General features: G+C 35.9%; 1 protein-coding gene across 3 annotated transcripts in view; it reads left to right on the forward strand.

Moving 5' to 3' along the window:
* The window catches only part of abca2 (ATP-binding cassette, sub-family A (ABC1), member 2), a 59,043-nt gene that overhangs the window by 26,418 nt on the left and 19,094 nt on the right, over positions 1-13,531 (forward strand). For 2 of the 3 annotated variants that reach the window (XM_079870986.1, XM_079870988.1), the window contains exons 3-15: positions 2,069-2,180; positions 2,902-3,065; positions 5,406-5,527; positions 5,945-6,055; positions 7,910-8,086; positions 8,239-8,460; positions 9,173-9,525; positions 9,606-9,765; positions 9,943-10,071; positions 10,173-10,340; positions 10,481-10,577; positions 11,294-11,467; positions 11,971-12,073. In XM_079870986.1, the coding sequence (XP_079727112.1) occupies positions 2,069-2,180; positions 2,902-3,065; positions 5,406-5,527; positions 5,945-6,055; positions 7,910-8,086; positions 8,239-8,460; positions 9,173-9,525; positions 9,606-9,765; positions 9,943-10,071; positions 10,173-10,340; positions 10,481-10,577; positions 11,294-11,467; positions 11,971-12,073 (2,092 nt within the window). The remainder of the gene's footprint in view (positions 1-2,068; positions 2,181-2,901; positions 3,066-5,405; positions 5,528-5,944; positions 6,056-7,909; positions 8,087-8,238; positions 8,461-9,172; positions 9,526-9,605; positions 9,766-9,942; positions 10,072-10,172; positions 10,341-10,480; positions 10,578-11,293; positions 11,468-11,970; positions 12,074-13,531) is intronic. The other variant, XM_079870987.1, reaches the window with a different exon arrangement.

Raw genomic sequence — 13,531 nt, forward strand, 5'->3', positions numbered from 1 at the left:
GGAGTTCAATGCAGGGCAAAGTCGTAGTAAGGGATTGTTTTTATCAGATAATTGCCATCTGAAAGGTTGTAGTAGCCTAAATTTCAGCAAGTGAATTGTGTCCTATTGAACAAATGTTATCAGGCGTTAAGGTTATGGCTTTGTGATCATTGGACAAACTAGATAAATAAAAAAAACAAAAAAAACATGTAATCCAAATTCACGTTGCCGTGACCATTGTTTAATGCTTCGTGCACATGCTCCAGATACATGGTGCTCATGAGGGAGACGCAGGTTTGAATCTGGCCTTTAAGTCACCTCAGAATAATTGTATTTATATGATAAGCTCACAACAACACTGTCATGATGTTGTATTAAGTCCCGACCGTTGAAGACATGTCAATTAAAGTATCATAATGGAAGCAAGTTGGTATCGGTCATAAATAAACTGTTATGAATTTTAGTTAGGAATTTATGAATGTTAGTTATGAAGTTATGATTGTTAACTGTTGATAAAGAAAAGGGATATAGGCTACACTATCATTCAAAAGTCTGTGCTCAATAAGACTTAAGACTAAAAAGAAATGAATAGTTTTATTCAGCAAGGATGCATTAAATTGATAATAATATAATAAGACTATATATTACCAAAAAAATCGATTTAAATAAGTGCTGTTCTTTTGAACTTTCTGTTTATCAAAGAATACTGAAAAAACGTATCGCAACAGTTTCCACAAAAATATTAAGCACCACAACTGTTTTTTGTTGTCAACAAATATAAGCTGTGTTTTTATAATAATAATAAATGTAAATAATAATATTAAAAAGAAATGAGCACCTAATCATATCTTGGAGTAATTTCTGAAGGATCATTTGACACCGAAGATTGGAGCAATGATGCTGAAAATTCAGCTTTGACATCAATTCAATTCAATTCAATTCAAATTTATTTGTATAGCGCTTTTCACAATACATATTGTTTCAAAGCAGCTTTACAGAAAGTGCATGTAAAGCTGCTTTACATGCAGCTTGACATCACAGTAATAAATTGCATTTGAAAATATAGTAAAATAATAAGAAACAGTTATTTTAAATTATAAACTGTATTTTTTTTATTAAATAAATGCAGCCTTGGTGAACATAAGAGACTTCTTTTAACTTACAAACCCCAAACTTTTGAAAGGTACTCTAGCTTGCTTGAAAATACTTCTCATTTAGGTGACATGATAAATGCATAAAACACCAAATATGCATCTTTTTCTCTTTATTTTGTTGGTCTAGTGTTGAAAAGCTTCCTACCTCTTTTATAAAATATAAAATTGACTCTGGTTGGAATAAAATGCATGCAGGGACTCGCAATACAGAATTATGCTTTCTGAATTAGTCATTTCTCAGGAGGACTTGAAGGAGCAAATGAGTCCTGGACCATGGTTGTCACTCCTGCAGTGTTTGTGGCCTTTGAGAAACAAATATAATCATTTACCCGTCCCTAAAATTTGACTCCATATCAAGTGTGTTCTGGAGCAGCATGTCGTGAGGAAGTGAGTCATCTTAACACTGCTGTTCGTTCCTGTGTTCGATAAGACATGACTGGCTGCATGTAGGTGTAGAAGAGCTGTGTTTTTTTTCTCTCTGCTTCAGTGACAGCTTGTCCAGTCAACCTGTAATAAATTAAATAATTTGAAGGCCACTTGGAGTTTATCAAAGCGATCTGACATCTGAAACCCTCTCTGACCCCGTGTTTGCTCTCTGATATGTGACGGCAGCTTCTTTTTCTCTCCCTGTCTTTTAATCTCTCCCAAAATCTTTGATCTGTGGACCTTGGAAAATGTCATCATCATTGTTTGTTCTGTTATCCCACATCCTACGGTCCCTCTCATTCCCTCACTCACATTCCTGGCCATAAATATTTATCTCCATCCATACACTGATCTGTTTTTATGTTCCTCTCCAATTCTACATCTGAACACAACTGCACCTTCGTCAAACCCATTTAAACCTCATTGCAATGCTGGATTTCACTCTTCTTTCACCTCCGTCCTCTCCGTCCCTCCACCCTGTTGGTCTGTTTTCCCCCGGTTCTGTCCAGCCTTCTACAGCGCGGCCCCTCTCACCTCGGCGGGCATCATTCCCATCATGCAGTCTCTGTGTCCGGATGGTCAGCGGGATGAGTTTGGCTTCCTGCAGTATAAAAACTCCACGTGAGTCCACCTACGCTTTGTTTTCTGATTTTGTTTTGTTTTTATCTCTCTCCCGATGACTAAGATGGGCTCTAATGGATTCTGTTCTCATTATATGGTGTGAATAGCAGTCACCATCACCACCTGTAATAGTGATCATATGAGCTGTTCTTGTATCTTTGTGCTTGGATGTGAAATGATCTTGTGATGATTTGAAGTGGATCTCAGCCTCCACATGACCTAATTCTTGTGTTTTGAATGTGAGTGTGCTAGTTTAACTAACACAGTGTGTGTGTGAATATATATATATATATATATATAAGCCTCTAAGTGCCATTTGAAAGCTTGTACAGTATATTTAAGTTAAGTAATTTCACTTAAATGACAATTAATAGGTCATTTGCATTGCCATTTAAGTGAAATTATTGAACTTAAATATACGAGCTTGATAAAAATGATCATTCTAGAAGAAATTTTCAGATGGCACTTAGAGGCTTTTGCATCTGAACTCTTCAGTATATATATATACCTGATGATACAATATTATGCCAACAACTTGCCAATATACTTTAATACTTTAAAATATTTATTTCTCTCTCATCTGTAATCAATTCTCTAATGTGTAATCAGTATAGACCAGTTGTGATCATACTGGCCTGTTTAATGATTTGCCCCAGTCTTCTTTTTATTTTGCTCTTCTCATTTGAAGTTCCACCCTCTTTTTTTCCCTCATATTTCTCAGTGTGACTCAGTTGTTGGAAAGGATCAGTGAAGTTGTGGAGCAGAATCACTTGTTTACGTCAGACAGGCCCAGTTTGGGAGAGGAGCTGGAGTCACTGCAACAGCACCTTGAAAGTCTGAGCTCAGCACAAGGCCCTCTAGAGAGCCACTACAACACCAGCCATGGTAAAAATATACATGCATACACCAACCACATATGTATGTTTTCAAATGAACTTTTTGCAAATTAGAAAATAGAGGCAAATCACTATAGTATACACTATATAAATAGCGCTGAATTTTCTGCTGGATTTAGTGCTTAAATCAATCAATCAATCAATCAGTCAATCACATTTATTTATATAGCACATTTAAAAACAACACACGTTGGCCAAAGTGCTTTACATACAGCCCAGCACATATAATCTAAGATTATAAAACAATTACAAAATGTTTAATTACAATTAAATGCAAGAGAGAAGAGATGAGTCTTTAAATATGTTTTAAATGCATCAAGGGTGGCACAGGATCTAACAGGGAGGGGTAAACTGTTCCATAAACGAGGAGCTGCAACAGAGAAGGCCCTGTCTCCTTTTTGATTTAAGTCGAGACTTAGGAATGGTTAGCTGAAACATTTGTGCAGATCTTAAAGGCCTAGAGGATGTATGTTGCTGAAGAAGTTCACTAATGTAACTTGGTGCCATCCCATTTAAGCCCTTAATAATAACATCTTATACTTAATCCAAAATTTGATTGGAAGCCAATGAAGGGATGCTAGTACAGGTGTTATACTCTCATATTTCCTAGTCCCGGTTAAAAGTCTGGCAGCAGCATTTTGAACCAACTGCAGACGTGAAAGTGATGCATGAGAAATACCATGATACAATGAATTACAATAGTCCAATCTGGACGTAATAAAAGCATGCATAACAACTTCCAAATCATTAAAAGACAAAAAAGTTTTCAATTTCGCTATATTCCTTAATTGGAAGAAGCTACCTCTAACCACTGAATTTATATGCTTATCAAACTTTAACTCGGCATCAAAAAGAACTCCAAGACTCCTATCTTGATTATGTACCTTCGATTTAAAAAGGCCTAATTGATTAATTATATGTTTGGTAGAACTCGGAGGGCCAAACACTATTACTTCAGTCTTTGATTCATTCAAGTGGAGAAAATTAGCTGACATCCACTACTCCTTAATATCATTAAAACAATCAAATAGAGACTGCAAGGCTGAATTATCCCCCATTTTATTGGTAGATAAAGCTGAGTATCATCGGCATAAAGATGATAGTATACAGTCGATAGTATACATTTTAGTATACTATATACTAAAATAGTATACATACAGTCGATAGTATACATAAGATGATAGTATACAATTTTTTTAAAAAATGTTTTTTTTTTTTTTTTAAATCCCATTGTTATAAGATTATATATTCTTATGAGAATAAAGAACAAAGTATATTCAGTTGACACTATACAGTATGTAAACTTTGGACATTCAAAAACCACCATTAGCATATTTTCAACTGTAATCATGCTTATGAAGATTTTAAAGACCATGTATTGAAAGGAATCATAGACCACACTCAAGACAATCATACAGCAATACATTATAGAGACATAAATGCTTTTGAGTGTTATTGAGCTGATTTCTTACACACCAGTGTAGACATTATAAAACAGTCCTAAAAACATATTAAACAGTCATACTGGACTTTGTGCTCCATTTAATATTCATTGATATGTACTGTATGTGAATGCAGGTGACTGCAAAAGAAACCGATGTTAAAGAGTTTCTTTTGCTGCATACCAAAGTTTAAAATGACCTGCGTATTTGCATAGTTTAAACACGTATGACCAATATTAGATCTTAAAGTCACACTGACCTCTTTGTACTGTCCTTGAAAAACATAAAGTATATTAAACTAAGAATCAATCACCTACACTACTATTCAAAAGTTTGGGGTCGGAATAATTTTTTATTTAAGTCTTTTATGCTCAGTAAGGCTGAATCTATTTTATCAAAACTGTATTAAAAACTGTAATGTTGTGAAAATATTATTACAATTTCAAATAACTGTTTTTAGTTTTAGTGTATTTTTAAAATGTAATTTATTCCTGTCATGGCAAAGCATTTTCTACAGCCATTACTCCAGTCTTCAGTCATTCAGAAATCTTTAGAAATTTTTGGAATTCATTCTAATATACTGATTTGGTGCATTTATAATTATTATTAAAAAAAAAAAGAAAAAAAAAAGTTGCTCATTAATTTTTTTTTGAAACCGTGATATACTATTTTCAGATTGTTTACAATTAACAGAATTTTTTACAACAGCATTTTTTGTAACAATGTAAAAGTCTTTACTATAATGCATCCTTGCTGAATAAAAGTATTCATTTCTTTCAACAACAACAAAAAAATATTACTGTCCCCCAATCTTTTGAACGGTAGTGTACACATACTGAAATGCAAACTGCTTTGATGAAAAATGGGTGTGCATGTCTCCGCTTCAGGCTTCACTGTAGGAAGTGTCCTCAGGAACCAGTCCATGTTCCAGCAGTTCCTGATCAGAAACCTTTCCCTGCCAAACGACACCGCCAGCCTCCTGCTCTCTTCCCCCATCAATCTGAAAGAGGTCGGTCTTCTCACCTCAACTTCCTTTCTCCTCCAACCTAGGTCAGACAGCAGTGCTTTTGAAATCCAAATTATGACTCAGCGTCATGCTCCTCTGAGGCGTCTTCCTCTTTCATCCTCTTTGGAATCTCAGCTCGGGTTTGCAGCACCATTAGCAATTCTACTCCATGACAACAAAGAAAGAGGTTGTGCGATAGAATCTAATGCTTTAGGATAGAGTAGCTCCAGCGTTGCACGCTTTAATGGGTTAACGTGCTGTAGTCAAAGTAAAAGCGTTGAGATAGGCTCTTTTGAGTTTCCGAATGAAATGTTAATTTTCCTCAGGGAGTTTCGTTTCTTCTCTTCTCTGGCTTTTTAAAGTATATGTATGAGATAGTTTCTAAATCTGTACTTGTGTGTGTGTGTGTGCGTGCTTCAGGTGTATAATCTCATTTTTGGGACGTATCCTAAAGTGGGATCAAAGGCAGGAGAAAAGGATGAAGGACAGCATGAACCCCACAGTCCTGGAGAGAAGCTTGTACAGTTGGAGGTATAGAATGAATGAAACACACACACATTTCAAGTTCAAGGTCACTAAGGTATTTTTTTTAAAGAAATTAATACTTTTATTTAGCAAGGATGCATTAAATCGATAAAAAGGGACAGTAAAGACTTTTACATTGTTGCACAAAAAATATATATTTCAAGTAAATGCTGTCATTTTGAGCTTTCTATTCAACAAAGAATCATGGGGGAAAGTATCATGGTTTCCACAAAAATATTAAGTATTGTTTTCAACATTGATAATACTAAGAAATGTTTCTTCAGCACCAAATTAGCATATTATAATGATTTCTGAAGGATCATGTGACACTGAAGACTGGAGTAATGATGCTGAACATTCAGCCATCACAGGAAAAAATAAATATATATAAAAGTTATTTTAAATTGTTATAATAATAATAATAATACTGTTTTTACTGTATTCTATTAAAAATGCAGCCGTGGTGAGCATGAGATTTCTTTCAAAAACTTTCAAAATATATTAAATATATAAAAATGACTGTTTTTACTATATTTTTGATCAAATTAATACAGACTTGACGCAAATAACATTACAAAAACTTACTTACCCTAAACTTTTGAATGGTAGTGTATGTAATTATCCGGTTTTGCAATTTTTGTGTGGATGATATTCGTAGCTGATTACATACTGTATGCATAAATAAAACACAATGTATAAAGGTATATTAATGCAACAGTGCCTTTTTCTTTAACCCTTTTATCTTTCCAAAAATGAAATTTTCTATCCATTATATGCCTCAAAGCACATTTTGGATAAAAGCAGCTGCTAATTAAATAAACATGAAAGCAAATGCAGTTTAAAAATAACAGACACTGATTTTATATTCCTTAAACTCCATTAAAATGCAAAGACTAAACTTAAAGTAATTTAAGTCTGCAATAATTAAATGATATAATATTTGTCCCACACATGACTACTTAATGCAGTGCCAGTGCTGCTGCAGTGCCTTTCTCATTCATATTTCATACTTGTTGAGCTGCTGTAAGCAACTTTTCTGAATACCACACACATAATGTGCAGATAGCACGGTGTCCTGAGAAATCACCTGTCTCTGTCCCAGCCCTAGACATTGTAAACAGCAAAAAAAAGAGTCAGGCGAGCAGGCAGCGCCGTTTTTTATATCAGCAACGCTCTCTGCCTGTAAATCATTTGCTGTGTTTGCTGACATTAGATTTGTTGTCTTATCTTTAGGTTGAGGATTTTTTGAGAGAGGCTGTGTGGTTTAGCTTGCATATTAAAATGGTTATTATGCGTTATTGATGGAAAATGTTAAACCTAATCATACTGGTTACTGCATTAATTTTGACAGCCCTAAAAATTTGTTTAATAATGTTTAGTAATATTGAAACTAATGCTTTGGTTTGGATTCAGTAGACGGTGAGGTGGCATCTCATTATGCATCAGTGGAGTGTGGCAGACTACTGAAATGAGGAGCCAAAGTCCCCTACCTATATCGGGGGATTTTTTTGTGTGGCTGTGTTCTTATTTTCATAAACATATATGTTCCGGGTCATTTCATGCTGCTGAGCAAACTGAAATTATCTTTGCGCAATAAAGACACAAAAGTCTCGTTAAGTTTAAGCATTTTAAATAAAATCATTTACATTTATTTTTCGATATTGTTGATTTTCTTTCTCATGCCAATTTGTTTTGAGTAAACATTGCCAACTCAAAACAGGGACAAAACGCCCCTGCTATATATATTGTTAATCATTTAGTTAGTCATTTGCTGTAAAGGTCTTTCCAATTAGGGCATGCAATTGCTTATAACCTTGAAGATATAAAACAATCATGTTTCAGTCTCTCTTTCATACCCAGAAGCAATTACTTGGAGGCTGGCGAAGTCTGGAGGGGGGTCTGATTCAGAAGGCATTGAGAGACCCCACTAAAGCAGCTCACCGTCAAGCTCTGCTTAAAGTCCTGTCCCAAGCGCTGGGGATCGCTGGGGGTGGAGGAGGACAAAAATTTGATCCTCAAGCACTACGTGAGATGGAGGTCGGTCTGCCGCTCCACTTTAAACCTGAAGCTTTTTAAATGTTAAATACATTTTTTTTGCAACTCCTTTCCTCAGAAATTATACTCTTCTGTTTAATGACAACACCTCACAAAACTGCTTGATTTCTTCAATTTATTCCATGTTTTTTCAGGGAATTCTCTTGACTGGTGCAGTGCTTGAGACACTCACTTGTGGGGAAGGAGGGAACAGCGAAATAAGCAAAATCCTATTGGTCCCTGAGAAACAACAGGCAGTTTTACAGGCCTATTTAACGTCTGTTTGCGGTGGAGGGGCGGGGCAGAGGGCGGAGATCTTTGGGAAAATGAGTGAAGAATTGAGGGATCAGATCGATACACAGAGAGTCTTTGATCAGGTACCTACAAAAACAACACATTTTCTTTACCAGACACTATTATTTCCCAGGGGTTGATTGTTATTCAAATTAACCTGTACATTATACATAAACATATTAACCATTTGTGTGAAAATTATTTATATACATTTTTCAAAATTTAAAGTTTATTTCTGAAGTTAGTGTATTTGTTTTAGCAGGTAGACAAGAGTGTCAGTGATGTCATGTTTGAGATTAAATATTGGACATTGTCCAATTAAAAATAAATCTAAATTAGTTGATGTCACTTATTTTGTGTTATTTCCAATTAAGCTCTTAAATAATGCAACGGTGTATATCTATTTTTTTATTTTAAATAGTGTGTTTTAGGATATGTTAACTGTGAAATTAGCCTTAAAAAAACACAGGAATCTGTCATTTTATTCAAATTTATTACTGTTAAGCATGTCATTTCCACTACTGTGATTTCCTTCACAGAGTGCTGTTAAACAGGATTTGAGATATGATGGAAATGACACTGTGGTGGGAAGCTTCAGAGAAAGGAATAATAAAAACCTTCACACATATACAGAAGCTTTCCACTGTTGGACATTTGTAGTGAACAATTTAAATAAACAGTCGAGAATATAAAAAGAGAACGTCTACAGAGCCAAAAGTGCCATATTTACTGTACCTATTGCTTTCTCCTCTGTCCTTTCTCCATATGTCACTCCCTCCTGTCCTCCATCCTCAGTTGCGTCTGGAGCAGTCTAACATGACTGGACTCTTGGATCAGTCCCACCTCGGGGGTCTGTTGAAGAACCTTGCTGATGTGGAACGGCTGCTAAGGGATGTGGATCTGCTGTCAGGTCTGGCCAGACTGCTTCCTAAAGGAGCCTGTGCAGGCCACCAGCCTCCTCCTATAGCCAACACCACCTCATGGAGCTCCAACACAACAACATGGGGTCCCAACACAACAGACAGCCCTGTGGAGGAAGGAGAGGGAGCCGCAGGAAATGAGGCTGAGGCTGAAAACCCTAGATCACAGTTTTCTGCCTTTGTTCAGCTGTGGGCGGGTCTTCAGCCCATTCTGTGTGGGAATAACAGGTGTGTATATGGGTGTTGTGGGGTGTGTTACCTTTCTGAATGCGAAATGTGAATGTTATTTTTTAATGTTGTTTCGTTAGGATTATTGAGCCAGAAGCTCTGAAACAGGGCAATATGAGTTCCCTGGGCTTTACCAGCAAAGAACAAAGAAACCTGGGATTACTCGTCCATCTCATGACTACAAATCCCAAAATCCTCTACTCTCCCATTGGCTCAGAGGTGGACAAGGTCATACAAAAGGCAAGTCCAGACTCTGAAAAAAAAAGTTGCAAAAGTCTGTTGCAAGTCTCCAACCTGAAAAAAGGCAGATTAATTCCTCCTGAATCCAATTTACCTATTAAAACTTCCTAGTCATTCTTTCATTCTATTTAGATCGTACCGAAGGTGGGTTAATCAGTTTTTTTCCAACGTCTTTAGGCCAACGAGACGTTTGCTTTTGTGGGTAATGTGACTCACTTTGCCCGTGTGTGGCTCAACATCTCAGCTGAATTAAGGGCCTTCTTAGAGGAGGGTAAATTGCAAAATCACCTGATGTGGCTCCAACAGGTAACATTCTGTGTTTCAGTCGTTAATTTAAGGTTTTTTTTTTAATAGCACTTCATGTTGTGCATGTGCTTGATGTCTTTTGTTTTGTCCATATGTCGTAGTTTATTGCAGACCTAAAGAGGCACCATGAACTGTTGAACGTCTCAGACAGTGAGCTGATGAACAGTCTGCTGGAGGAGAACTTCACCCTGCCAAACACAACCACTCTCCTGGAGCAGCTGCACACCATCGATAATGCTGCTTGTGGCTGGACAAACTTCATGTCAAAGGTCAGAAGAAGAAAACCTGTGGAGTGTGTTTTGATGTTCTCACCATAGAATTAACACGAATACACATTTTCAAAAGTCAATTGCATTCTTCATAAAATAGGAAAATATATATTTTGTACAACATATTCTGTACGCCTCAGGTCAGTGTGGATATCTTCAGAGGCTTCCCTGATGAAGATAGCATTGTCAATTACACACTGAACCAGGCCTACCAGGACAATGTCTCAGTCTTTGCAAGTAAGTGATCAATGGAAGTGATTGTAACGAAACTTGTCGAGAAAATGTGCTGGGTCATATTGCACTCACAAATGAAAGGAAATATATGTATTCTATAACTAGAAATGAGGGGATCAAATTGTCCTTAAAAATGTCACAAATCAATTAGGGCTGTCAAACGATTAATCGCGATTAATCGCATCCAAAATAAAAGTTTGTTTTTACATAATATATGTGTGTGTACGGTGTATAATTATTTTCTATATATAAATACACACACATGCATGTATATATTTAAGAAATATTTGCATGTATATACTGTGTATATATATTTATATTATATATAATTTATATTATATATAAATATTTTATTTATAAATAACACATTTTTCTTAAATATGTGTGTGTATTTATATATAGAAAATAATTATACTCCATACACACACATATATTATGTAAACACAAACTTTTATTTTGGATGCGATTAATCGCGATTAATCGTTTGACAGCCCTAAAATCAATACAACGTAGTCTTTATTTTCTTATAGTATAGTATTATAGTTCTTTTTTCTTATGATTTTGGGGTGAAATATGACTCAACAATTTATTAACAAGCTATGTGTGACTGACCCATCCATTCCCCATTAAAACCACATTTTCATGATTCATTTAGCCCTTAGTCATACATTTTTAAATATAGCTAGCAGCCATATGTTTAATCTGTGCTTTCTCTCTAGGTGTGATTTTCCAGACCAATAAAGATGGAACTCTGCCACCCCACGTTATGTATAAGATTCGACAGAACTCCAGCTTCACAGAGAAAACCAATGAAATCCGCAGAGCTTATTGGCGTCCTGGGCCGAACACGGGAGGCAAATTCTACTTCCTTTACGGCTTTGTGTGGATCCAAGGTATGATAAGAAGACTTAGTCACAGGATAGGATATTTAAAAACAAATATTGTATTGTATGTGCTCTAAAGTACTTAAGCACTTTCAACTTTTGATTTTATTGGCAGTGAAAGATCTAGTTTCCATCTAGAGTGGTAGTCTAAACTCATGAGTGTTATTTCTGCCATTTGTGCAAAAATTTTTACAAAACTGTTGACAAAGCAATAAATAGTTCTCTGTGAAACAACATCCACAGTGTATTGAATTGGCATGGGAAAAGTGGAATGAAGTTGATGTTTTATTCAAAATGAAAACTATTCTGGTAAAAAGTGCACCTGGTTATGTAAAGCTTAGGGCGTCGTGCGCATCAAATGAAGTGCTGGTTTGGCTTTTCTGGAAGCTGTGCTCAGAAAAGCGGATCAAAGCTTTCCCTCATTGCAAAAGTGCAAAGCTGCTGTGTGTAAATTCAGTTCTGTTTACTTGATGGTGTGTGTGTTGATGTTTCCATGTTTCTTCCTCTTCTAGACATGATTGAGCGAGCAATCATCAACACATTTGTGGGCCATGATGTTGTGGAGCCTGGAAACTATGTGCAGATGTTTCCCTATCCATGCTACACTAGAGACGAGTGAGCTTAGTCTTCCTTTTTTTATTGTATACTTTGTATTAATTTCTCTTTTAGGCTGACTACTCGTAGCCTAAAACACTACATTTAAGACATGGTGAATCGCAGATGTTCAGTTGCATTGTGTTAATGTGTGTTATGGATGTGATGATAAAGTGGTTTCTGAATGATCTCAGAGTCAGAGAGAACACAGATGCCGAGATTTAAAAAAAAAAATCCCTCGCTCCAGGCTAAATCACGCAACCTTCCCGCTCTGCTTCCACTCTGCATTAAATTTGCAGATGACACAGCATTAGTCAGTCTCCTTCAGGGGAAAGAGGACAATCATAGACTCATCTTAGAACAGTTTATTTCGTGGTGTGATTCTTCTGATCTACTTCTTAACACTTTTAAGACCAAACAGATGTGGGATTTTAGGAAAATGATGATGATGTTTGTTACTACTATTTAAGGAAAGCCAATTTAGAAAGTTGTAATGTTTATACAAGTTTGTTTTGTACAAGTTAATACATATTGGTTGTTATGACCTTCTGTATCATTTGCTCATTTGGAGACAATACTGTGGTACAAAAAAAGCAATGGAAGAGAATCCTAACCACTGCAAGCAAACTTTTATGCATCCTTAACTAGTTTACACATTTCTCCTAGCTCATAGTAAACCCACTTTACCAAGAATTTGACGCTACCTTCAAGTCGTAGGTTTAGGTTGCCAGCATAAATATATACAGATACACTTTCATTTTTTTTTAATATGCTGTTTAGAAATCATTCTAATATGCTGATTTGCTCCTCAAGAAACACTGCTTATTAATATCAATGTTGAAAACAGTTGTGCTGTCAGTTCATGAGTTGAGTTGAGCTCAGTTCACTTTAGTCCTCACTCAGTGTGTTAAATGGGTAGTTAACCCAAAAATGAACATTCTGTCATTGTTTCCTCACCCTCAAGTTGTTCCAAACGAGTTTCTTTTTTTCTTCTGTTGAACACAAAAGAAGATATTTTAAAGAATGTTGGTAACCAGACAGTTGACGGTAGCCATTTCCTACTATGGAAGTCAATGGCTACCGTCAACTGTCTGGTTACCAACATTCTTCAGTTCACTACCTTTATAAACTTCCATTATAAAGCTTGGAAGAGCAATGATATGTTTTAATATAACTCCGATTGTGTTCGTCTGAAAGAAGATAGTCATATACACGTAGGATGGCTTGAGGGTGAGTAAATCATGGGATAATTTTCATTTTCGGGGGAACTATCTCTTTAAGAATGCCTATGTTCAAATCCACTGAAGACAATTGTTTCAAGGGATTAATAAAGACACTTCTAATAAAACATCTCACAAACTCTGGTTAAAGGAATAGTTCACCCAAAAATGAAAATTCTGTCATCATTTACTCTCCCTCAAGTTGTTACAAACCTGTATGACTTTCTCTCTTCTGCTGAGCACAAAAGTAGATATTTTG

The sequence above is a fragment of the Squalius cephalus genome (assembly GCF_949319135.1).
Source record: "Squalius cephalus genome assembly, chromosome: 5".
Classification (NCBI taxonomy): domain Eukaryota; kingdom Metazoa; phylum Chordata; class Actinopteri; order Cypriniformes; family Leuciscidae; genus Squalius; species Squalius cephalus.